This window comes from Miniopterus natalensis, chromosome 2 (genome assembly GCF_054644295.1).
Source record: "Miniopterus natalensis isolate mMinNat1 chromosome 2, mMinNat1.hap1, whole genome shotgun sequence".
Classification (NCBI taxonomy): domain Eukaryota; kingdom Metazoa; phylum Chordata; class Mammalia; order Chiroptera; family Miniopteridae; genus Miniopterus; species Miniopterus natalensis.
In genome coordinates, this window is record NC_142082.1 from 115465478 (window position 1) to 115492596 (window position 27119).

The following is a 27119-nucleotide window of genomic DNA, read 5'->3' on the forward strand; positions in this document are numbered from 1 at the left end:
TAATAACAAGCTCAAGAAAAAAAATCCTTAAGGAGGAAAGCAATTGGTATTCTGAGCATATTATTTAAGTGATGAAAAATATTTATGCATATATCATATTTACCTACTCAAATTGGTATTTGATATGACTAAATTCAAGTTAAAGTTTACCTGATCTATTGCTGTACAAAAATGTGTGGCAATTTTACTGAGACAATGTATTATAGTCTTTCATACTATACCAATAATTGTACATAAATGTTTACAAGATCCCTTTGGGGAAAAATAATCATCTTGTGTATTATCTCTTTATATTACTGATATAAATATTATTATTAATGTGTTTCAAAATCACTGCATTAACCAAGTTAAACTTCATTTGGAAGCACCTAGTTTTTATATCTCTTTGATAGATTGGGTACACAGGAATGTATAAAATGTCAGATTTAGAAAAATGACCTGTTATTTATCATAACTATATAGCATACTCACTATATACTTTAGTTGGTCACTAAATCTACCACTTAATCTATCCATTCCTCAGTTTCCTTAATGATAATTTGAGAATAATCAATATATTCTTTCTACTTCATGAGTTTTGTGGAATATTTAGCAGAATGTATTTTACAGCCTTCTGAGTGAGTTAGTTATCATTACCGTCATCATTATGCCCATCGCAACTCAAACAGCTGTCAGGGCCTTAACCCCCTTAGCACGAACTCCTCTATTCTGGCTAAAGTGGTACAATGTCTGCTGCTATTGGTTTCGCTACAGCCTGGCCTTTTTCAGTTCACTGAAAAGAAACTAGAAACCTATGCGAGGATAATATCCTAAAAAAAGAAGTTAGTAAATGAAATACATTTCTTGCTTTAGTTTCTGTTTCAAAAAGATTGCTCTTTCTTCCAATTCTCATCTCAAGTTTTACTACTTTTATAGTCAGTGACAGAAAACCTCCAGCCTGTCAATGCTACACATTTTCTATCTGCGTTGAAGCTTAGCGCTAACCAGAAAATAAATCTTTCTGGTCATCATTGTGAGCACCATGGAAGAGTCTAACCTCTATAATTTCACACTTTTCCACTACTGATAGTTACATATAGGAAGTACAACTTAGGGCTGTAAAAAATACATATTACATGGAAAAACAATTATATCTGCTCCTATACAATATCTGAGCCTTTTGTACAAAATGTAATGATAATCATGTTTTATAAAGCCCTTTTCAATTGTGCTGCTTCCTGAACCTTTTGCTATGTCAGCAACACTCTCTGTTCATCAGAAATTATTGCGCAGTGCCCTTAGGGCATGTTCAGCCTTCCACTAAGCAAAGTAAAAAAACAAATTGAGCAAGAATTTTAAAAGGCAAGCTAAGCAAGTCAGGTACACATATTGGTACATGGTAGACAGATGAACAGTTGACTGCAAGGCTTCTTTCATGTTTTCCCTGATGTGAGGTTGTGTTGAATATAAGCTCATACATTTCGAAGAATATAATTTCCTTTTACATTTTAATTGTTTATTTAAATATAAACTATTAAGTAAAATATAATTTATAGCTTGGTGCCTTTGAGGAGATTAATGCAGCCATATTCATTTTGATAGATAGGTATATGGTTTTCCATCCCCTTATATGACCATAGAATAATTTGCTTTGGAGAAGTGTGATTTTACAATAAAGAGCTGGAGGCAGAAATCTAAGCTCATTACAGTTGGTGGTTTGTTGTATATAATCCAAGTAACATTCCAGAAACATGATGAATTTGTGATAACATGCTCAAGCATATGCACTCTAAGCAAACAGCTCTACAGTGTAATAATTCACTTGTCACTTCATATCAGCATCAATTCTTTAATAAATGAGCATTTTTCTTGAGTTGATGAGAAATAGTACACAAATTCTCATAGTGTCTTCCCGAGAAGAAATGTAATAGTATTTGTATAACGAATACTTTATCTGCCTCCACGACAAACAATTTGAGATAAAAATGCATATTCACAGTGTTACAATGACAGAATCTTTAGTTCTCCACATATAAAATGCAAATGTATGAGGTAGTAAAGATAAGTAGAAGGTTGAATGGAGCCAAAGAATATCTGTCTGCAAATTGTGTGTCTTCTAAAATTTTGCACATCGGAGTTCTGATATTTGACAGATCAGATTACATGTATCTCAGGCTTCCCTGTCATAAATTATTTACTCTATTTTGCTACTGGTCTTCTAACCATCCATACTGTCAACTTTAATTTTTTATGCTGCATTTTTAAAATATCTTTAAAGATTTTGAGTTATCTTAGTTATGAATTATTATAATCCCTTAAAATATAAAACAAACAAATGGTATTATCTTTACTTATGATTTAAATAAAATTATAAAACAAATTAAAAAGGTTCTATGGTGGTTTGATAAGGGACAGAATTAAGTTTGATATGCTCATTTGCATTTTGTAGCCAAAGAGCCTATAAATTACATTGCACTTTTAGGTCATGGCTGGAAAGCTCTTAGGCAAGATTCAAGAGTGGCGAGGAAAAGAAATACAAATATTCTCATAGTTTCCTCATAGCTCCAAGTTCAAGATTTTTGTAAGGCAAACACACAGAAGCACATACACAAAACCCACACAGACAAACAAAAAACAGGGCAGTACTTGTTTATTCTCTTTTTAAAAACACTACACTAAGTACTCATGTTATAAGTTTTTAAAAAATATTCTACATATAAGAAGCTCAGAATCCAAAGGGAAATAAAAATACATAAATACAATATCAAAAAAGTAGAAAGTATTAAGCTAGGAAAGTATAGATAAAATGGTAAGAGTTAAAAAAGTGAAAAACAGTTTTGCCTGAAAATAAGTTCAGAGAAATCTTCAGCAAGAAGATAGCATTTTGGTGACATAAAAATTAAAATCCAAAATTCCAGAATTGGCAATAGAAGAGAGCAAATCCATGGAGATTAAATATTAGGCAATTGTGGAGAATGGTGTTTGTCTTAAACTGACACACAAAACATACCTAGCCTAAGGAGGGAGGGAATTATATAAGAAAGCATGTTCAAACATAAACCAATTTATAGCTAGGCCTTTGAAAAATAAATGGTGTTGCACCAAATAACATTCTTTTTGGCCTTCGGTGCGCCTAAATAGTTCAATTCCTAAATTTCTCTAACCAAGGGTAGCAATTACAGAACTAATATGCAGATTAGTTTTGACTTACATGTTACTCAGTTTTAGCTCTAATACAGGCCTGAATCTGAGTTCCCAAGGAGGGTCCCACAGAGCTCCCACAGAGCTCTCACGGAAATCTGCTGCATTTCCCAGGAGCTATCTCCAGGTACAGGAATGCTGATGTTGATGTCCGAAAACGGGGCATTTCCCCTGGAACTACCCAGTCTGTGCACAATGTTAGTTTCCATAGCATGGGTCTGTCCTCAACCAGAGGTTCTGCCAAGTAAGTCTAAGTCCTGTCAATACCAGGCCATCTTTTTGTGCTTCAAGAATATTAAAAAATCCTCATGATTCTGAAATTGTTCAGAGATGGGTGACTTCAACTTTGTGACACAACTTGATGATGCAGGAGTATCAGATGTCTAAGATAAGGAGTTTCAGTGAACTATATGAGCTTTTGTTTCTAAAATTTGAAAGAAAGAAAAAAGGCTTATCACAGTAGTCCCCCTTATCCACAGTTTTCCATCCTGGGGTTTCAGTTTCCCTTGGTCGGCTACGTTCCAAAAATATTAAATGAAAATTTCCAGAAATAAACAGTTCATAAGTTGTAACAAAAAAAAACACACAAACAAATTAACTTAAAAAATAAAAAAGGTATTGTTTGACTTGACTGGTTTTCTGGAATTGTTTGTGGGCGACAGCCAGCTCATCAAAGATTTGAACCCAATTGCAGAAAGGGTTATTCTTTTTAAGTGTTCCTTTTTCCTTTCTTTTCACCTGTCTCTCCTCCAAGCAAATCTAATTCCTTAGCTATTTTCTCTGAATTGCCTGGAAGATTGTCAATCATCCCATTGAAAATGTAGAAAGAATTGCAGCAGTTTAAGGGCTGCACGAATGAGCGAGGAGTGTAGCCCATATCTGAGGAGTTGTGTCCCTACAATCACTCACATTCTGATGTATTCAAAATACAGAGATGGTCAGACTTGCCAAATGTCAAAGTGATAAAGTTAGTTGAGCAATGGTCTTTGTGAGCTCCAGCTTTGTATTTTAAAAGATGTGCAGTTGTATGCAAGCAAAACATTAGGAGGCAGCACTTTAAGAACAGTAAATGTCAGAGGGAGGCTACTGGAGTTAGCAGCTCACATCTGCTAACTTCCCATCTTGAAACTTTGGATGAAGCTAAGGTTTCATTTTTCTTCCTTCAGTTACTGCAGCAATTACTGAAGTTCCTGCCACAAGCAACACAAGCTTTAATGTGGTGGCACCTTTGCAATGTTCTTCCAGTTAGGTGACTTTGGGCAAAGACACCACCTGTATAAACGTCAGCATCTTAACCACAAGATGCCAGGCCTCTGCCTTCCATGCGGTAAGAAGGGTGATGCTGGCCTGGGCTGTGTTCTCTGCTGGTTCTCTGGATCCCCTTTGAAGTCTAGCTGGCCGTCATGGCTCCAGCAACCACAGTTTGCAGGGAGGCAGCAAAGGGAGAGAGTGCAAGAAGCAGTAATGCTCCCACCACAGTGGGCTCCATTCTTTTGTTTGTTTTTCCTATTGTGAAGGTTTTGTTTTGCTCTGTTTTGTTTTAATTTGATATAAAACTACACAAGAACAGAACAAGCTTCGGTTGTTTCACGTCAGCAGTGGGAAGCAGCAGTAGGACACAAGATGAATAAATTACAGTTTTGATTCAGAATTGTATAGGCCTTCTGCCGCCTCTAGCTGCCCAAGTACTCCTCAGCTCTTTTCTCAGTGTCACCTTCTCATGAAAAGCAGATAACAAATAAAAACATAGCTAATTCCAGAACTTGAAAAATAAATAAAATACTTTTGAAGACACCCTTCATTCTTTTCACCTAATTTTGCAAAGGTCAGAACTGGAACAGACCAACTGGATTTTGCTTCTATACAGTTTTCACTCCATCTATCGTGGGGTCTGGGTAATGGGAAATCTGGGTCTGAACGTACCCCCTCATTGAGCTCTCTGCAGGGCTGGCTGTGCTTCCTTGCTCACATGCTGTTTGCAAGGGTGCATTGTTTATCATTGTGATGACTTAGATCACTTGCAGGCAGCTTACTTCATGTTTGCCCTGCTGTATAGCAGGGCCTTGTTGTTACCTTTTGCCTGCTAACCCTGCCAAGCAGCCACCTTCTGAATGCTCCTGGGCTGGAAACGAGACAGGACTTCTCTCCTGTGGATCTTCCAACTTCAGGTTTAAGAGCCAAACTTCCAAAACAGCTTCCATTCTCTGATTTTGGGGCTTATACTTAAAAAAACAAGTAATAGACGGTGAAGGGGTGGGAGAAACCATCAGTATCTATAGCTATTGCCTAAATTAAAGGAAGAATTGACCAGAACTTTGATGATGGCCTTGAGAAATTGTGGCGGGTGAGAGATGGAGGGAGGACTCGAGAAAGGGCTTGGCTTGTTTCTGACTGTGGGAGAGCAGGAAGCAAATGTTTTTTTTGAGATTGGGAACAGGAGCAAGCTGGAAGGGGAAAATCATTCTATAGTTTAGATTCATTGTGCTTGAGGGGTCAGCAGAAAATTTACATGGAGATAATAGTCATTATTTAAAAATTGGAACTAGGCTCAGAAAAGAGTTACAGCTGGAGCCTAAATTTTAAATTTTGCTCAAAGAGCAGATTTAGGAGATGTTATATAATAAAGAAAGGTTGTAAAGAAAGAACAGAAGAGAAGGTGGGAAAGAACACCTTACAGGAGGGAAAGGAGATTTCTAAGAAGGTTTTGTATTCTCTTTGGTGATGGTTTGTAAACTTGAGAAGACAAAATTCAAGTAAAGTCAGTATTAAATAGTGCATTTTCACTGATTTAACTGTTTTAATGTCAGTGAATTCAGTCATATATACATACACACACACACACACACAGGGTGTCCCCAAAAATGTATACTTAATTATAAAGGTGGTGTTTATTAAAATACATTTCATTTTCAAGATGTTATAGAAATCAGCTGTTAAAGTGTGTACACATTTTGGGGGACCTATATATATACATATGTATATGTATATATACACATATATAATTTTGTGTGTACAAGTGTATAAGAATATATGACATATTATTTATAATTTTTAAATTGTAAATACATTAATATATAATATATATTTTATGAGTATATTTATACATATATTCATATATAATAATCTTTATGAAAGGAATTAGAGAGTAAAAATTATTTCCATATAAAAATAATTTGCTATGATATATCAAATTGAGTCTATATATTTATGTTTTTGAAGTTTGGCAATAGTAGTTTCATATATATGAACATTCAGCACCTGCGTCTTCCAAAGATAATGTGATTGTGCCTTAAAAAAAACTAATGAAGTCTTATTGAACCAGATGTGCCAACTCTGCATACATTTGGGACAAGGGAGTAGGGTTATTATATATATTTTTTTCCATAACTGTATTCATAAATGTATTGTATTATGAACTGTGACAGAAGCTGTATTTGAAAACGCAGTAAAACTGCTAAACAAAACATGTTCAGTATTTTCCATTGCACTTGGAAGAGATAAAGTATATTGTAGCATATGCTGATAGCAAATGAATCTCTGGTGACATTTAAGGTATATAATGATGACAAATTAACCTGAAAAATAATTCACTCAAACCATGAAAATATGAGATCATTTTTTTTAAATGAACCTAATCTATAATAATCAACCCATAACCATTGAAAAATACTTTTGCCCTTTCTAAAATTATTCCAAGATTAAGTGGAAAATTTCTAACAAATAAGACATTGCTGAATGTGGAAACACAATGCTCCTCAAGTAATTTGTCCCAATTTGTGTGACTGATATTTTCAAGCATGAGCATGCTATATGGAAGTTTACATTACCAGGATGTGCTCATCTGTTTAAAAATTGGAAACCAAATTTTTACTTTCTTTTAATACTTCCAGTTTGTACAGATGGTGAGCTTATGTTTGTCATGTTTGATTTAATGATTTTCAATTAATAATTGGTTTTATTAGTTACTTTTTTAAGCATGCTTTCTTTTTACACTGGGACCCTGAGAGGCTAATGTTTTTACAGAGTATCTGTGGGATAAAAATATGAGTTTATTATGGCTACCTGGTAACTCTATCTTGATATCTAGGAGTTACCTTGCTTTTAAATCTCTTTTCTTCTTTCCATCCCCTTTCTACCCTACTATCTAGGCCATTAGCTTTTCTTTTGTGGTATTGTGGCTCGCTCTTCTGTTATTGGATTATTTGAATCATGCTGGCTTATAATCACACAGCAAACATTTCATATAATCTCTTGCTATCATATATACTTTGTTGACAAAAACACACACAGAAATATTTTTAAAATATTAAGAGATAACTTGGGATTATTTAGATTCCGTGTCCTTGCTATTTATTTATTAATTTTTTTGATTATTGGAACTGTCAAATTCAGAGAGAAGAATGTTAATATCTGTTATTCTGTTTGTAGATCCATAAATGTGTGCTTATGTTTCTAAGAGTTCTGATTTACGCATTTTTCTACTGTAATATTTGACGATTTTTGGACTATGACTCCCAACATTAGGTGTTTCGACATCCTGAATTTCTTTTGTTTCTGAATTAGGAGGTTGCTCACTGTACCATTTAGTCATAGAAATTTTGTTGAAAATCATGGCATTTAGCCTTATAAAGTGGACATAATTGTATATGTTTATGTTTTTATGGCCTATATTTACCTACATTTTTTATATATATATATATATGTTTTTGCAACTTTTTAAAATATATCTTTATTGATTTCAGAGAGAGGAGAGGGAGAGAGAGAAATAGAAACATCAATGATGAGAGTCATTGATCAGCTGCCTCCTGCACGCCCCCAACTGGGGATCGAGCCCGCAACCCGGGCATGTGCCCTGACTGGGAATCGAACCCTGATCGCCTGGATCCTAGGTCGATGTTCAACCGCTGAGCCACGCCCATCCGGGCCACATTTTATACTATGATTGTGAACTATTGTATTTTATAGTTTGTACTTGCCTAAAATACTTTGCCCATTCTTTTACCATTATTAACCTTTATAGATTGCTTTATGTTTCTTTTATACAGCTTAAAGTTAAGGTTCATGTGTATATGTGCATGGGCACACATGCACATACACAAATTTTAAAATCTTTTTCATTTTAAAATGATTTAAGACCATTTGTATTTATTTATTTATTCATTTATTTATTTATTTCTGTGTAAGGTGATTTTTATTTATTTATTATTTATTTATTTATTTATTTATTTATTTTTATTTTTAAATAAACTTTATTTTTTAAGTTTCTTTACCTTTATTGTTGAGAATATTACAGATGTCCCCTTTTTATCCCCACTGATCCCCTCCACCCCATATCCATCCTACCTCCAGGCCTTCCCCATACCAATGTCTGTGTTCATGGGTTATACTTATAAACATATAAGTTCTTTGGTTAATCTCTCCCCACCCCCACCCTCCCCACCTTCCCTCTGAGATCCTTCAGTTTGCTCTATGTTACTGGATCCACTTTGTTCATCAGTTTATTTATTTTTATTATATTCCACATATAAGTGAGATCATGTGGTATTTGTCTTTCTCTGACTGGCTTATTTCACTTAGCATAATACTTTCTAGTTCCCTCCATGCTGTGCCAAAGGCTAAAAGATCCTTCCTCTTTATAGCTGCATAGTATTCCATGGTGTGAATGTGCCACAGCTTTTTTATCCACTCATCTACTAATGGGCACTTGGGCTGTTTCCAGATCTGAGCTATTGTAAATTACACTGCTATGAACATAGGGGTGCATAAGTTTTTTTTCATTAGTGTTTCAGGTTCCTTAGGATATAGTCCTAGAAGTAAGATCACTAGGTCAAATGGCAGGTCACTGCTTACCATAGTGGCTGCCCCAGTCTGCATTCCCACCAGCAGTGTACTGGGGTTCCCCTTTCTCCACACCCTCGCCAGCACTTGTAGTTTGTTGATTTGTTGATGGAGCCATTCTGACAGGTGTGAAGTGATACCTCATTGTGGTTTTAATTTGCATCTCTCTGATGATTAGTGATGTTGAGCATTTTTTCATATGTCTCTTAGCCATTTGTATATCCTCTTAGGAGAAGTGTCTACTTAGGTCCTTTGCCTCTTTTTTAATTGGAATGTTGGTCTTCCTTTTGTTAACTTGTATGAGTTCCTTATATATTTTGGATATTAACTCTTTATCCGATGTGCCATTGGCAAATGTGCCCTCCCATACAGTGAGCTCTTTTTTTGTTTTGTTGATGGTTTCCTTTGCTGTGCAGAAGCTTTTTATTTTGATGCAGTCCCATTTGTTTATTTTCTCCTTCATTTCTCTTGCCCTAGGAGATGTACTAACAAACATTGCTATGAGAGATGTCTGAGATTTTGCTGCCTATGTTTTCCTCTAGGATTTTTATGGTTTCATATCTTACATTTAAGTCTTTTATCCATTTTGAGTTTACTTTTGTGTATGGTGTAAGTTGGTGGTCTAGTTTCATTTTTTTTGCATGTAGCTGTACAATTTTCCCAACACCATTTATTGAAAAGACTGTCTTTACTCTGTTGTATTTTCTTGCCTCCTTTATCAAATATTAATTAATCATAATGGCATGGGTCAATTTCTGAGTTCTCTGTTCTGTTCCACTGATCTATATGTCTCTTCTTGTGCCAGTACCAGGTTGTTTTGATAACAGTGGCTTTGTAGTATAACTTGATACCTGGTATTGTGATCCCTCCAACTTTGTTCTTCTTTCTCAAGATTCCCATGGCTATTTGGGGTGGTTTTTGGTTCCATATAAATTTTTGAAGTGTTTGTTCTAGATCTGTGAAATATGCTGTTGGTATTTTAATAGGGATTGCATTGAATTTATAGATTGCTTTGGGTACTATGGACATTTTAATGATGTTAATTCTTCCAATTCATGAACATGGTATATTTTTCCATTTGTTTATATCTTTATTTCTTTTTTCAGTGTCCTGTAGTTTTCTGAGTAAAGGTCTTTTACATCTTTGGTTGTTTATTCTTAGGAATCTTATTTTTTTTTAGTTGCAGTGGTAAATGGGACTGTTTTTTAGTTTCTGTTTCTGAGAGTTCACTATTGGTGTATAAAAATGCCACTGATTTCTGGGTGTTAATTTTGTATCCTGCTACCTTGCTGAATTCATTTATTAAATCTAGTAGTACTTTGAAGGAGTCTTTAGGATTCTCTATGTACAATATCATGTCATCTGCAAATGACAGTTTTGTTTCCTCCTTTCCAGTTTGGATGCCTTTTATATTTTCTTCCTGTCTCATTGCTGTCACTAGGACTTTCAGTACTATGTTGAATAAGAATAATAAAAGTGGACAACCCTGTCTTTTTCCTGTTATTAGGGAAAATGGTTTTAGTTTTTGCCCATTGAATATGACGTTGGCTGTAGGTTTGTCATATATGGCCTTTATTATGTTGAGGTATGATCCCTCTATTCCCATTTTGCTGAGAGTTTTTATCAGAAATGGGTGCTGGATTTTGTTGAATGCTTTTTCTGCATTTATTGATATGATCATGTGATTTTTGTCTTTCAGTTTGTTTATGTGATGGATCACGTTTATTGATTTGTGAATATTGTACCAGTCTTGCATCCCTGGAATAAATTCCACTTGGTCATGGTGTGTGAACTTTTTAATATATTGCTAAATCAGATTTGCTAATATTTTGTTGAGGATTTTAGCATCTATGTTCATCAGGGATATTGGCCTGCAACTCTCTTTCTTTGTAGTGTCTTTATCTGGTTTTGGAATTAGGCTAATGCTGGCCTTATAAAAAGAATTTGGAAGTGTTCCTTCCTCTTGGATTTTTTGAAATAGTTTCAGGAGGATATGTGTTAATTCTTCCTTGAATGTTTGGTAAAACTCCCCTGTGAAGCCATCTGGGCCAGGGCTTTTGTGTGCCAGGAGCCCTTTGATTACTGCTTCAACTTCATCAGCAGTTATTGGCCAATTTAGACTTTCTGACTCTTCTTGATTGAATTTTGGCAGGTTGTATTTTTCTAGAAATTTATCCATTTCATCCAGGTTGTCCAGCTTGGTGGCATATAGCTGTTCATAGTATTTTCTTACAATCCTTTGTATTTCTGTTGGGTCCATTTGTATTTGTTGATACTACTAATTGTGTTTGGTCTCAACTCTAATGTTTTATGGTATAATTACTTTATGCATTATGGGATATTTAATAATATATTTCTCTGTGATTCATTTTGCACATAGTTTTCTATAATATCTTTTCATATTTAAGAGATTTTTGTTTTTATTTTGAATAGTCACCTTTTACTAGTATCTTTAACTATGCCATTAGTTCCATTTCCTTATTTTTGCTTTTAATATTTGTTTTGTCTGATTTAAATCATAGTCTTTGACTCACACATATTATCTATACAATAGATATAGATGAAATTATTCTCCTTCCCTCTCACTCTCTCTCATCACATTTTTATCTGGTTAATTTTTGAATTGTCAGAATATAACATGTACACACTATTTCTCCAAGGTATTTTTACTTCTGTTTAAAAATTAGTTCTGCAGTTAAATATATTAAGTGAGCAAGAGTTGTCTTCAGTTGAACTTTTCCTAGTAATTCCTGAATAATTGACCAAAAAAATAGATAACTTCAAGAAATATCTGAGTCTATCTTAAAGATAAAATATTCAACAAGCTTCTAGACATCACAACCAATTCATTTACATTTGCCAGTGATTTATAATGGAAATAAAAATAGGTCATGTTAGATGTCTCAAAAGTAACATTAAAAGCAAGTATTTTCAAGAAAATAAAAGGTATCTTTTACCATGATAGAAAAATAAGGAGCAGATTTACCCTCTCTCCTTAAATAACTAAAAAAACTAGGCTAAATATGTGAAACAGTTCAGACATTGAATCATACGCAGAAAAGTACAATTCCTGATGGAAGGGAAATAAATGGGGTGTTTACCACAGCTTGCTGCCTAGAGTTTCTAGGCTGCAGCACAAGGAGAGTGAACCCAATCAGACAAGTGGTCTCTCTAAATTGAGAAGACATTATTGAAAATTTTGTGATTCTCAGGTGGCCAGAATTCATGAACAAAGTATCAAAGAAGATGGGGAGCACAATTGCACAGAGAGAGGAGAGGGAATTCCAGAGATCTAGAAAAGGATTTCTCTTATGTCTTCAGCTAAGCATTTATCAGTTCATATGTGCCCAAAAACTACCCATGGCTGGTAAAGAGTCACTGGAAAGGAACAGTTGCAATAATTTCTGGAAAGGAAAGACAGCAATAATTTATGTTTTCATCATTCCGAATAGAAAAACTTTGTAATATATTATCAGTACTCAGAAGAATATTGCCTTAATAGTGAGACAAAATTAGCCTTAGACTGAAGGTTTCTCTGAGACCAGCACTCTGATAGCAAAAGCTGACAAAAATATTAGAAAAGGAAAAAAATTATAGATCAATGTTTTTGAAGAACGTAATTGCAAAAGTAAGATGCTGAGAAATTAAATCCAATAATGTATAAAATAATTATACAATCACTAAATATATAATTACATTTGGGTTAGATTCTAAAATCAGTGAGTATAACCCATCTTAACAAAGTAGTAAAACCTCCATATTAACTCAGTAGGTGGAGAAACAGTATTTGACAAAATTCAACAATCATTAACAATAAAGGGTGACAACAGTTTAGGGACAGAAGAAAACATCCTCAATGAGATAAAATGCATCTCTAACATCAGAAAAAGGCACAAAAGTTTTCTTTCATCACTTCCATTTAATGTTTTACTCGAGGCCCTTGAACTTTAGATTGGGAAAAAAGTAAGAAAACTCCTTAAGGACATAATGACTGTTTAATTTAACAAGATCACATGATTCAAGGTATCTCTATGTAGTAGAACCAATCAATTCAAAATGAAATTTATTTTAAAAGAACTTTGTTTAACATCAAAGAATAAAATCATTAGAAATTAGTTTTATAAAAAAAATTAAAGACATCAGCATCACTGAAAAATAAAAACATTCTGATAAAAATTAGAGATAATCTGAATATATGGAGATAAATACAGTTTTATGAAAATATATTTGTTGATCCAAATAATTTATTTGTACATCATACAAATTCCCAAATTCCTAAGTAGCTTTTATTTGGTAAGAATTGGTGTTAATTATAAGATAATTTATTTGCAGACTTAACAAATTCCAAATAAAAATCCTATTTTTTTTCTGACAAAATTGACAATTATAAAAATTACATAGAAATGCAAAGGATCTTGAATATCCAAAACATTCTTTAAAACAAAGAGTGAAGTGGGAGGATTTATGTTACCTTATTTCAAGACTTACAATAAAGACAGTAATTCAGAAAATGTGGTATTAGTATTAGGATAGACATATAGATTAAGATAACAGAGGGATTTTAGATATATAACCATAAATATATACCCAGTGATTTTGAACAAAGGAACCAAATATGGTTTTCTACAAGTGATGCTTGAGTAACTGGAAAAATGTCTAAGATAAAAAAAGGAACCTCATCCCTTTCCTTACACCAAACACTAACATTAATTTGAAATGATTTGTGGACCTAATGCTGAAAGCCCAAACTCTAAAGCCTCTAGCAAACCAAAGCTAAAGCAAGCAAACAAACAAACAAACAAAAACATAAAAGAATATGTTAAGCAACAGGGGTTTTTTTTGTACACAGATTGCATATATTTCTTCAACATTCATTTCCTTTAGGTCTACTCAGAAGTGAAATTGCTGAATCATCAGTAGTTTTGTTTTTTTATTCAGTTAACTAATATTTGACAAGGGAGCCAAAAACACTCAATGAAAAAGCATCTTTAATAAATGGTGTTGGGAAAACTGGATAAACATATGCCAAAAAATAAAATTACACACTTATTTTTCATAAAAATAACTTGTAATGGATCAACGACTTAAACTCAAGGCCTGATACCATAAAACTTCTAGAAGAAAATATAAGGAGAAGCTCATCAACATTGGTCTAAGCAATGATTTTTGTTTCATACACCACCAAAATCACACAAAACAAAACAAAACAAAAAATCAATAAGTGGTATCATGTATTGCTTAATAACAGGGATATGTTCTAAGAACAAATCATTAGACAATTATGGCATTTGGCAATTTTGTCCTTGTGCAAACATCATAGAGTGCACTTGCACATACCTAGATGGTTACTACTCACCAATGCTCTATGGTATAACTTTTTGCTCCCAGGGTACAAAACTTTACAGTATGTTGCTGTACTAAATACTGTAAGCAACTATAATATAATGGTATTTGTGTATCTAAACATAGAAAAGCATTGTAGTAAAAATACAGTGTAAAATATAGAAATGGACCCAGTGGTTAGAGCATCGACCTTTGGACTGAAGGCTCCCAGGTTGAATTCTGGCCAAGGGCACATACCTTGGTTGCAGGTTCCATCCCCGGACCCAGTCAGAGTGCACGCAGGAGGCAACCAGTCGATGTGTCTCTCTCACATAGATCTCTCTCTCTCTCTCTCTCTCTCTCTCTCTCTCTCTCTCTCTCTCTCTCTCTCTCTTCCTCCCTCCTTCCTTCCCTCCCACTCTCTCTGAAAAGGAATGAAAAAATGTCCTCTGGTGAGGATTAACAAAAAAAAGATATATCTGTATCTGGCCCTTACCATAAATAAAGTTTGCAGGACTAGAGGTTGCTCTGGATGCATCAATGAGTAAGATGGTGAATGAATGTTAAGCCCTAGCACAATACTGTGCACTATGGTAGACAGTAAACACTACACACTCAAGCTACACTAAGTTTATTTTTTTCTTCAATAATAAATTAACCTTAGCTTACAGTAACATTTTTACTTTATAAACTTTTTAATTTTTAAACTTTTAACTCTTTTGTAATAACAGCTTAGAACACAAATACATTATACAGCTATGCAAAATATTTTTTTCTGTATACTTATTCTATAAGTTTTTATTTTACTTTTACTTTTTAAACTTTTTTGTTAAACACTAAAACAACACACATCTCAGCTTAGGCCTATACAGGGTCTAGATCATCATCACTATCATCCACTTTCATATCTTGTCCCACTGGAAGGTTTCAGGGGCAATAAAGTGCCTGGAGCTGTCATCTCCTGTGACAACAATGCCTTCTTCTAGATCACCTCTTAAAAGACCTGCCTGAGACTCTTCTTGAGATGTTATTCTTTTCAGAAATACATTCATGGTGGTTTTCTTGGCTTATTTCCTTTGTTCACTCTAGATTGTCTTGCAAGCAATTAATACACTATGGAAAGCATTCAGCATTGGGGTCCATGTCCTCAATTCTTTTAGGAGCTTGTTGAATTCTGCCAAAGCATCTACTAATGCTTTCACTGTAAATTTTAGTGGGGTTCTTTTTTGTTTACCATCTCAATCACAACCTTGTTGAGTTTTGTAACCTTCTCATTTTTGGCAAGTCCTTTGTAGTCATGGACAAACCTCTTGTCTGTCTTCTTTCAGATGCCATTCATTCACTTCTTGTTAACATTACCCCAAGACCAAGCAAGGTTCTTGATGTATACTCATGGATGTAATCCTTCCAGAATTGGATCAGTACCTTCTCAGTGTCATCTTCATTTGCAAAAATAATCTAGACAAAGGTCCTAATCAGGCCATAAAAACTGTTATAATACCTTGATGTATTAGTTGGATCAAAAAGGTGATATTTGAGGGAGAAAGACCACGCTGATATTGGGATGAAGCTCACCAATTAAAGGAGGATATCTGGAAGCATTATCAAGAATAAGCCAAATCTTGAGAGGTATATTATTACCTCTGGCATAGCAATTCAGGAGATCATCTCAGAAGAGGTGCTGGATAATCCATGACTTCTTATTTCTCTTTTAGTACAATGGCAGTGTGTGCTTACTGATATGCTATAAGGCCCTGGGGTTCTCACTGTGCCAGATCACAAAGGATTTCAATTTGTAGCCTGCAACATTGCCCTCAAGCAAGACTATTATCCTATTCTTAAAATTCTTAAAACCTGGCACAAAACTGTCCTTCAAATGAATGAAAAGCCTTTCAGGCATTCCTTTCCAGGATCAGGAAGCTTCATTCATATTGAATATTTGCCCTGGCAAGTAATTTTTCTCTACAATCAGCTTATCTAGCATTTCCAAAAATTCCTTAGCTGCCTTCACATCAGCACTAACAATCTCACCACTCACTTTCACATTATATAATGAATAATGATTCTTGAGTCTTTATACCACCCAGAGCTGTCAGTAAATTGAACATCATAGTCAGGTCCAGCTTTTTCTTTTTCAACATCACAAACAAACAATTAACTTTGGCTGTGATTCTCATGGTGTTAAGAGGGATACACTTCTGTGTCTGGTCTTTAATCCAGGACATTAGAAGTTTCTCCATGTCTGATATAGATCCTTCTTGAATTTTTGTTAATCTTGTTGCCTTCAAGGAAACAGATCTTTAACAGCTATCATATTGTTCTTGTTCTTGAAGATTCTAATTATAGTGGAATGAGATATGCATGACTGGTGAACAATGCCATCACTGATTTTCTACCTTCATCATATTTAATCACTTTTAATTTCATTTCCAGGTCAATAACTCAATGTGGCCTCTTACTGAGTGGTTATTTTATACTTAGCAGTGGATATTTTATGCTTAGGGGCCATGATCATCAAAACAACATGAAATTAAATCAAGAACAAGTTAAAGTGGTGAAATCAAGAGATGTGGTAAACACAAGATGTGTGTGGCTATTTCCAGCATAACACTGCATACTGTTTTACAGTAAATATTTTTTATAAATTTATTTATTTATTTTTATTTTTTTATTCCTTAATTTATCTTTATTATTGAAAGTATTATAGATACCTCCCCTTTTTTCCCATTGATCCCCTCTACCCCACATTCACCCCCCCCCCAGGTCTTCATCACACTATTGTCTGTGTCTATGGGTTATGCATATATGCATATAAGTTCTTTGATTAATCTCTTCCCACCCACTCCCCTACCTCTGCCTACCCACTGAGATTCATCAGTCTGTCCCATGCTTCTATGTATCTGGATCTGTTTTGTTCCCCAGTATATTTTGTTTATTAGATTCCACATATGAGTGTGATCATATAAAACTGAATCAGGAAGAATCAGAAAACCTGAATAGGCTAATAACAAATGATGAAATAGAAGCAACAATAAAAAAATTCCCAGCAAATAAAAACCTTGGTCCAAACAGCTTCGCAGAGGAGCTTTCTAATTCTTTAAGTTGTAGGGTTAGATAGTTTACAACAAATTTTTCTTGCTTTTTGAGGTAGGCTGGTAGTGTTATGAACTTCCCTCTTAGGACTGTTATGCTGTGTCCCATAGATTTTGGGTTGTTGTGTGTTTATTATCATTTGTTTCCAGGAAGTTTTTTATTTCATTTGTGATCTTATTGGTAACTCATTCATTGTTTAATAACATGCTATTTAGCTTCCATGTGTCTGAATGTTCTTGAATGTTTTTACTGTAGTTGCTTTCTAATTTCATGCCATTGTGATCCAAGATGCTTGATATGATTTCAATCTTTTTGAACTTGTAGAGACTTGTTTTGTGTCCTAACATGTGGTCTATCTTTGAGAATGACCCATGTGCACTTTAAAGGAATGTATATTCTGCAGCTTTGGGGTGGAATGTTCTGTAAATATCAATTAAATCCATCTGATCTAGTGTGCCATTTAGCATCACCGTTTCTGTGTTGACTTTTTGTCTGGAAAATCTATCCAGTGAAGTCAGTGGGATGTTCAAGTCCACAACTATGACTATATTGCTCTCTCCCATAAAGTCCTTAAGGTTACTATTGATAGGTCCTTATTTATTGCCATTTTAATTCTTTATGCCTATTGTTTATTTGTCTCCCCATTTTGGCTGCCTCTTTGGGTTTGTTTCTATGTATTAGGTAGGCCTGCTAGGACTCTCAGTCTTTTTGGAAGGTCCGTGGTGCAGATCAATGTCATACATTGTCTGTGACTGGCCTTGAGTACCCTGTTTGGAGCTATCAACAACCCATAGCTCGAGGTTCCCTCTGTTAGGGCTGAGTATGTTTGGCCAGGACCAAGATGAACATCAAAGTCTGCTTTTCCAAGGCACTGGTCCAGAAGCAGATCAGGCAAAGACTCAAAGCACCCTGCGGTCTGCCTCTGCCTGCAGAGTGATTAATCTCATGCTTTTAAGGATCCTCAGGCTGTAGAAACTCCACAGGGTGGGCTGGCTGATTGTTATCAGTCTCTTAATGAGCCTCAGGGTATAGAAACTCTAGGGAGGGTAGGGCAATTGCTTCCACCTCAGGCAAAATCTGCGTGGAAGGTAAATGTCTGCCAACAAAAGATGTCTTCTGCAGTATGGGGGAATGACTCCACACAGGAATGCAGAAGGGTTCCCTCTAAGCTCCACCCTCAGAGCCCACAACCCCACACTTTCCCAACACAGCTCCAGTCCACTCTGCCCTCCCTCTGCTGGAGCCCGAGGTGTGTGGCTGCACACACAATTTTGTGGGTTGGCTCTTTAAGAGAGTGCCTGCAACCCAGCTGGTGTGACTCAGAGGTTGAGCATAAACCTATGATCCAGGTGATCAAGGTTGGATTCCCAGTTAGGGCACATGCTCTGGTTGTGGGCTAAATCCCCAGTGTGGGACATGTAGGAGGCAGCTGATCAATGATTCTCTCTCATCATTGATGTTTATATCTCTCTCTCTCTCCCTCTCTTTTCTTCTCTCTGAAATCAATTAAAAAGCAAACTATATTTTTTTTCAAAAAAAAGAGGGTGCCTGCATTTCCAGCCACTTCTCCCTGGCAGACAGAAATCCAGCTGCTTTTCACAGCCAGATGTTATGTGGGCACCTTTCTCAGTTCTGGTGCTCTGAGCGGGGAAGCCCAACCTGGAGCTTAGGCCCCAGAGTCCTTAGTGGGAACCCCCCACAGTTGAGATACCCCTCTAGACCTTCACCTGCTGCCTGTGGGTGCCCAGTCATCCCTCTTGCATGTCTGCACTTCTTTGCGGTCTCTATGCAGTCTCCACTTTTCCTCCTTGGTCATGAGGGTAATCTCCAGCTCGTCTTCAGTTGCAGTTGATTATTCAGAATGGTTTTTCTGTATTTTAGTTGCTATTCCAGTTTGGTTCCAGGAAAGTGTCAGTGTAGCTTCCACTCAATCCTCTGCCTACAGCAAACATTTTTTATAAGTAGACATAATACATTAAAAAATAATAAATACTACTGCATAGTAGAAGCATAAACCATTAACATAGTTGTTTATTATTATTAACAAGTACTAGGTACTATATATAATTGTATGAGCTATACTTTTCTATGGCTATCAGCACAATAGGTTTGTTTACACAAGCATCACCATAGACACAAGAGTACTGTGCTGCACTATGCAGTCACAATAGCTATGACACCACTAGGCAATAGAATTTTTCAGTTTCATTATAATCTTTTGGGACCACTGTCATATATGTAGTTCTTCATTGACTGAATTGTTAAGCGACTCATGACTAACTATACATCAAAATTAAAAGATTTTTCCATAGCACACAAATGAAACAATCAACAAATGCAATGGCAGTCTACAGACAGGGACGAATGAAAAAATGCTTAGCATTACTAAGCATCAGAGAAATGCTAATTAAAAACACAATGATATATCACTTTACACCTATCATAATGACTATCATCAATATGTCAATGAATAACAAGTGTTGGTGAAGATGGAGAAAAGGGAACCCTCATGCACTGTTGGTGGGAACACAGATTGGTCCAGCCACTATGAAAGAGTATTATGTCAGTTGTCCAAAAATTTAAAAATGGAACTGCTTTGTAGTGACTCAGTGATTTCACTTCTGGACATATATCTGAAGAAACCCAAAACACTAATTCAAAAGAATATATGCACCCGTATGTCCATTGTGGCATTATTTACAATAGCCAAGATATGGAAGCAACCCTAGTGTCCATCAATAGATGAGTGGATAAAAAAGCAGTGGTAGAACCTGGCCAGTGTGGCTCAGTGCTTGAGTGTCAGTTCATGAATGGAAGGTGGTGGTTTGATTCCTGGTTAGGGTACATGCCTGGGTTGTGGGCTTGATCCCCATTAAGGGGCAGCCAGTCATTTTTTCTCTCTCATAGATGTTTCTATCTCTCTAGCCCTCTCCCTTTCTCTCTCTAAAAATCAATTAAAAATGTATTTTTAAAAAACAGTGGTACATACAAAGGAGTATTACTCAACCATAAAAAGAATGAAATTTTACCCTTTGCAACAGTATGGATGGACCTAGAGGGTGTTATGCTAAGTGATATAAGTCAGTCAGAGTAAGACAAATACCATATGATTTCATTTATATGTTCAAGCTAAAGAAAAAATATATATAAACAAAATTGAAACAAACTCATAAATACAGAGAACAGACTGATGGTTTCTAGAGGGATGGGGAGTTTGGGGATTGAGGGAAGAGATTAAGAAGTACAAATTGGTAGTTACAAATAGTCACAGGGATATAAAGAACAGCATAGGGAAGATAGTCAATAATATTGTAAAAGCTATGTATGATGCCAAGTGGATAATGGAAATATTGAGGGGGACACTTTGAAAAGTATATGATTGTCCATGCTACTGTGCTGTACATCTGAAACAAATAGAAAATAATGAATGTAAACTGCAATTAAAACATAAAATTTTAAAAAAGAAAAAGAAGATTGATAGTTCTATAAATGTATTTTTGACCTATAAATACACATTTGAAAGTGACACTATTCTAGAAGTGGCATTACAAATCAAAAGAAAGGAACAGATAATTTAATATACGGTGTGGCATACAATATTAGTGTTTACCAATATCCAGTTCTCCCTCATTTTTTGTTACAGGGGAGATTAAATTTGCTCCCACTCTTGAAGTTAGAAGTTGTGCTGTGGCCAGTAGTTATGCCAATGTACTGGTAGCAGAAGACCAGCAGCTCTCCATATAGAAAAAATAAGATGAAATTCTTCCACTACCTTATAAAAGACATGAAGATATATTCCAGGTGTGCTAAAAATCTATCCATGAAAAACAGACCCAGAAGGTAATAAAGGAGACTTTCCATGCAACATCAAAAAAGGGCAGGATTTTTAAAACATTGTACAAAACAATCTCACATTCACGAAATATATTTGAATCAAAAACATTGTACTGCAAAAGTCAAGCCAAAAGAAGAAAATACAATAAATACTTGGGGAAAATATTTAGATATTTTCAATATAAGCAATGCTTAGCATATATATGTGTGTTTTTATACATATATTTAAAAATCTTACTCATCAACAAAAAAAAAAATAAAAATAACCCTGGAGAAAAATATGGATGAAAGATATGGAAAATAATTCTTATAACTTTTTTTTAGAATTTTCCTATTGTCCACATTTGTTAAGCCTTTCTCCTAATTCTTAATATTCTTTTCTATAATTAGTAAGGATCCATAAATTATTTCTTGCATTAATTCATCGAAGAGATATATATTGACATCTATGTCCTAGACATTGTTCTAAGGGTTTGGGGTAAGACCTTTAGCACATCCTTAAGTTCTTTATGTGTGTAAATACTTCATTATCTAAAGATGAATCCAGGGAAACCCAGTACACAACTCAAAAGTGGCACAATGTCCAGACTATACTTAACTTTAGATAAAATGATTCCACTAGTCTTGATCATTTCAAATATGCTTATTTTTTTTTTAAGTTTTATTATTGTTTAAAATATTACAGATGTCCCTTTTTCTCCCCAATGACCCGTTCCACCCCATTCCTTCCCCCTCCCCAGTCCCTCTCCCCACCATTGTCCATGTCCTTGGGTTGTGCATATATGCACATAAATTCTTTGGTTACTCTCTCCTCCTCCACCCACCCGCCCTCCTCCCTCCCTCTGACATTCGTTAGTCTCATCTATGCTTCCATGTCATTGAATTTATTCTGTTCATCAGTTTATTAAGTTCTTTAGATTCCACGTATAAGTGAGATCATGTGATATTTGTCTTTCGCTGCCTGGCTAATTTCACTTAGCATAATATTCTCCAGGTCCGTCCATACTGTCCCAAGGGGTACAAGATTCTTCTTTTTTACAGCTGCGTAGTATTCCATGGTGTAAATGTCCCACAGCTTTTGTATCCACTCATCTACTGATGGGCACTTGGGCTGTTTCCAGATCTTAGCTATTGTAAACTGTGCTGCTATGAACATCGGGGTGCATATATCCTTTCTGATGAATGTTTCAGTATTTTTAGGATACATTCCTAGGAGTGGAATCACTGGGTCGAACGGCAGCTCCATTTTTAATTTTTTGAGGAACCTCCATACTGTTTTCCATAGTGGCTGCCCCAGTCTTCATTCCCACCAGCAGTGTACCAGGATTCCCCTTTCTCCACACCCTCGCCAGCACATGTCCTTTGTTGATTTGTTGATGGCAGCCATTCTGGCAGGTGTGAAGTGACACCTCATTGTGGTTTTAATTTGCATCTCTCTGATGATTAGCGACGTCGAGCATTTTCTCATGTGCCTCTTGGCCATCCGTATGTCCTCTTTGGAGAAGTGTCTATTTAAGTCCTTTGCCCATTTCTTAATTGGGTTGTTTGTCTTTCTCTTGCTGAGTGCTATGAGTTCTTTGTACACTTTGGAAATTAGCCCCTTATCAGATTCATCCTTGGCAAATATGTTTTCCCAGACCGTGGGGTTCCTTTGTAAAGTCACGGGACATCCCACGTAGTGGGCTTTTCACTGATACATCTCCTAGGGCAAGAGAAACAAAGGAAAAAATAAACATATGGGACTACATCAAACTAAAAAGCTTCTGCACATCATATATGCTTATTTTTTTTTAAAGAACAATTATTAATCTTAATGTACCTGTGACTGGAGGATATAACAAAACATAGAAGAGCAACATGGAAAAATATTAGGTCTCTACTAATCTTGTTGACTTTAATTTTGCCTCTTTACAGCCCATGAATTATTATAAGCAAGAAAACTTCTAGTTAATATTAGATCAAGCGAGGCAAGGTGGATGTAAAACTCCAGAATCTACTCTGATTTAAAGAGACTTATTGAAACAATAAAAAATTGTAACTCAGAAGTTCTCAAATATATGTTTGGACTTACACCCAAAACTTGAACTTCCTTTGTGGCTTCTCTTTCTTTCCTCCAGGACCTCATCCAGTAGCTCTTTTCAGAGCACCTTCAGTGCATCTAGGATACATATTAGGTCCATAGTTCTTTGGTTTCTTTCATTTTCATTACATTATAATATGGGGAGGGAGAAATTGTTTTAATATATCTCACTAGTGAAAGTTGACATGCCTGTTTTTCTCTTTTATTTTTGTTCTTTTTCTCATTAAAAACCTATATTTTCTTACATTATTGTTACCAATATTCATTTGTTCAGAAATAACAGATTTCTTTTTCATTTTGATTTACTCCAACTCAATATAAACGTCTTCATTGACCTTATAATGATGTGTGAATAATCTATGCCAACCTCATGTGTGAAATTGGAAACAATTTTAGTTCAGACATTTGAAGGGTAAGATTTTGTAAAGACCTGGCTCTTGACGTATATGATGAAGAAATATTATTATCCAAGTTAATTGTTTGTAAACCTGTGTTTCTTTTCTACAGGAGAGAATGTTTAAATTTCATCAAGTGAAACATATTTTTGAAATACTGAATAAAATGAGATGCCTGCGAAAACGTTCTACAGTGTCATTCTTGGGAGTTCTTGTAATTTTCCTTCTATTTATGAACTTGTACATTGAAGACAGCCATGTTCTGGTAAGTTTTGGAGATTGATTTTTGTTGTTATTTAAAATAAGGCCTGGGGAATATTATGCTAAGTGAAATAAGCCAAGCAGAGAAAGACAAACATCACATGATCTCACTCATATGTGGAATCTAAAGAACTTAATAAACTGATGAACAGAATAGATTCAATGACATGGAAGCATAGATGAGACTGACGAATGTCAGAGGGATGGAGGAGGGTGGGTGGGTGGAGGGGGAGAGAGTAACCAAAGAATTTATATGCATATATGCACAACCCAAGGACACGGACAATGGTGGGGAGGGGATCTGGGGAGGGGGATAGGATGGGGTGGAATGGGTCATTGGGGAGGAAAAGAGACATCTGTAAAATTTTAATCAAACAAACAAAAAATTAAAATAAGGCCTAAATCACAGGAGACTTATTTCATTAGTAACCTAACTTCAAGTACAGGCTGTTAAAATAGCCTTAGTTTGAGCAAAATTATAACATATATATTATCTACTTAAATTTTGTATTAATTTTATATTATGAATTTCACTATTGTTTTGATTTATGTTGCAGTGTTTTCTTTAATGATCTATATATTGTGGTTCAAATATATATGCCTAATTACAAATAAGTTAATTATTATCACAGTGCTGTATTAATCTTATGTAAAACCATTTCAATATTTGAGATTTAATTTGAAATGTATAGACTTTCTCCATTTTTCTGTATTATAAACATTTACAAAATTTCATTGTATAACTAATGATATTAGCTGTGCTAGTTTGTTAAGAAGTCATATTTTATTAAAATATGTGACACCTCATTTAGATTTTGAAAAGCCCTAAAAAGCCAGTGTTTTATATATATATATATACTAAAAAGTAACATAGAACCTCAAAACCTGAATATATTGATGTTAAAATATTCAGTAATTTATAAAAGACAAATTAGTAGATAATATATGAATTAATTTTTAAGTGAATTATGGAAATATTCAAAGGGACTTATTCCAGCTAATTGTGAGAACTTAAATTGTTTCAACAATTTATCATTGTTGGAATTATCACATTATTTCATGTGTGATGAGAATGACATGGACATTATTTATTATTCGCTTTTCTATCTGAGCTGAGCTTAAGATATCTGGAAAAATCTTAATATTTATGTTATTATTCCTGTTCACATATTTCAGAAAATCAAATCCTTTGGACATACAGAAGACTGAGAAGTACTTTCCATCATGCAAACATGCTGGAAGTTTGAATTAATACCTTAGCAAGAGATAACATGAAATAATCATAAGGAGCATTTCCCAATAAAATGTTTTATTTCATTAATTAAAGATGATTTATTAACTACCTACTATTTCCCAGATACTATTCTATATTCTATGAGGCAACCATATGACCTTGGTACAGGTCTTCTTAGAAGGTCTATTGTAAAACACTTTGCTTCTTTTAGTATTTTTTTAATGGTGAAATTCTGCCAGATTCCTACATCTTGACTCTCCTAGGCCTTTTACCTTCAAATATAGGTCTTGATCTTGTGGATCCTTTATTCTACCATTCACAGTCAATTTGCAATGTCGAAAATCAAAACAGACTAACACAATTTGACTAAGCATGATTTGATAAACAGAGCACTGGAGAAGCTTACTAAGGATAATTATTTTGGATTTTTTTTAACCTGATTATTAAGTTTATGAGGACAATAGAGCAAGGCTCATGTGATTGAACAATTTTTTTTTATATATAAAATTAAAGATCATAAATTAACTAGAGGAGTTCTTCATAAATGATTTAATTCTTCAATAAAACTATTTCTTGCCCGGCCGGGCGTGGCTCAGCAGTTGAGCATCGACCTAGGATCCAGGCGATCGGGGTTCGATTCCCGGTCAGGGCACATGCCCGGGTTGTGGGCTCGATCTCCGGTCGGGAGCGTGCAGGAGGCAGCCGATCAATGACTCTCTCATCATTGATGTTTCTCTCTCTCTCTCTCTCTCTCTCCCTCTCCCTTCCTCTCTCTGAAATCAATAAAGATATATTTAAAAAACAACACTGTATTTCTTGCAACTGTGTCTACTGGTAGAAAGAAATCACATCTTGTAAATCAAGCACATGGTATCTTCAGGATGCTTGTATTCAATGGTTTGCTGCATTTACGAGACACTTTCAAGTACAATTTTAATATTTCACTTTAAGCAAAAAAGATCTTTATATACAGCAAACATCTTTATATCTTTTTGGCGTAAAACCTCTTTAAATTCATTATAAAATGTGTAAGGAGTAATAGACTATATATCCATAAAAGATCAAATACTACAGCCCTGTTTTGTAAATTTTCACATATTCATATCTAAGCATAGGTCCTAGGCACCTAATATAAAAGGCATGATTTAATGGCATAGCTCTTACAGAAGAGTACTTTCACCATGACCTTTTTTCTGGCTATATTAACCATATAGCTATATTGGCAAATTTTCAAATTAGCTTAGGTACAGAGAAGAAATTACTTTTTATCTTTAAAAGTCGAAATTATTTTTAACTATATTAACTTTGAAAAAGTGAGTTCAAATTATTTTTTAAGTACAAGAACTCCCATTACTGAAAATTCAATGAAAGTGTTTTTATGAGTTTAATTTTTCACTATTTACTAGGTGATATTCTTTATCTAATTTGTATTTTGAGCTAAATTTTATCCCAACACTTAATATGTGTAAATATTTAAATCATAAATGTAAAATTATAGTAAAATTTGTATTCTAATAATGTTTAATATCCTTGGAAAATTGATCCCCTTCTAGAATATAATGAAGTTTCTTTTTAACATAACAGGTTTCCCTTTTGACCCTTTTATCTGTGTTTATTTCATTTTCATAAAATTATCTGACTTGATTTTCTTTCTTTACTCTAAAATGCCACAATGTGTGTGATTTTCTAAGCTTAGACATTAGTTAATGTTCTTTTTCTGTCTTATTTCATGGAAAATAAGTTATAATTCAAAATAATCAGATGGACAATTAAAAGTAGTAAGATCTCTGAAGTTACTTAGCAAATCATATTCTTCTCTCTTTGCTAGAAAATGCATTGGTGACCTGAAATCCTGGGCATATAACAGTTTAGTGTTTTGCTT

At 34.8% G+C, this 27119-nt stretch overlaps 1 protein-coding gene across 10 annotated transcripts in view; it reads left to right on the plus strand.

The window, feature by feature from the left end:
- Positions 1 to 27119, plus strand: part of MGAT4C (MGAT4 family member C) — a 668022-nt gene that overhangs the window by 632976 nt on the left and 7927 nt on the right. For all 10 annotated transcript variants that reach the window (XM_087814509.1, XM_087814508.1, XM_087814513.1 and 7 more), the window contains one exon: positions 23855 to 24007. In XM_087814509.1, the coding sequence (XP_087670635.1) occupies positions 23861 to 24007 (147 nt within the window). In that variant the 5' untranslated portion in view covers positions 23855 to 23860. The remainder of the gene's footprint in view (positions 1 to 23854; positions 24008 to 27119) is intronic.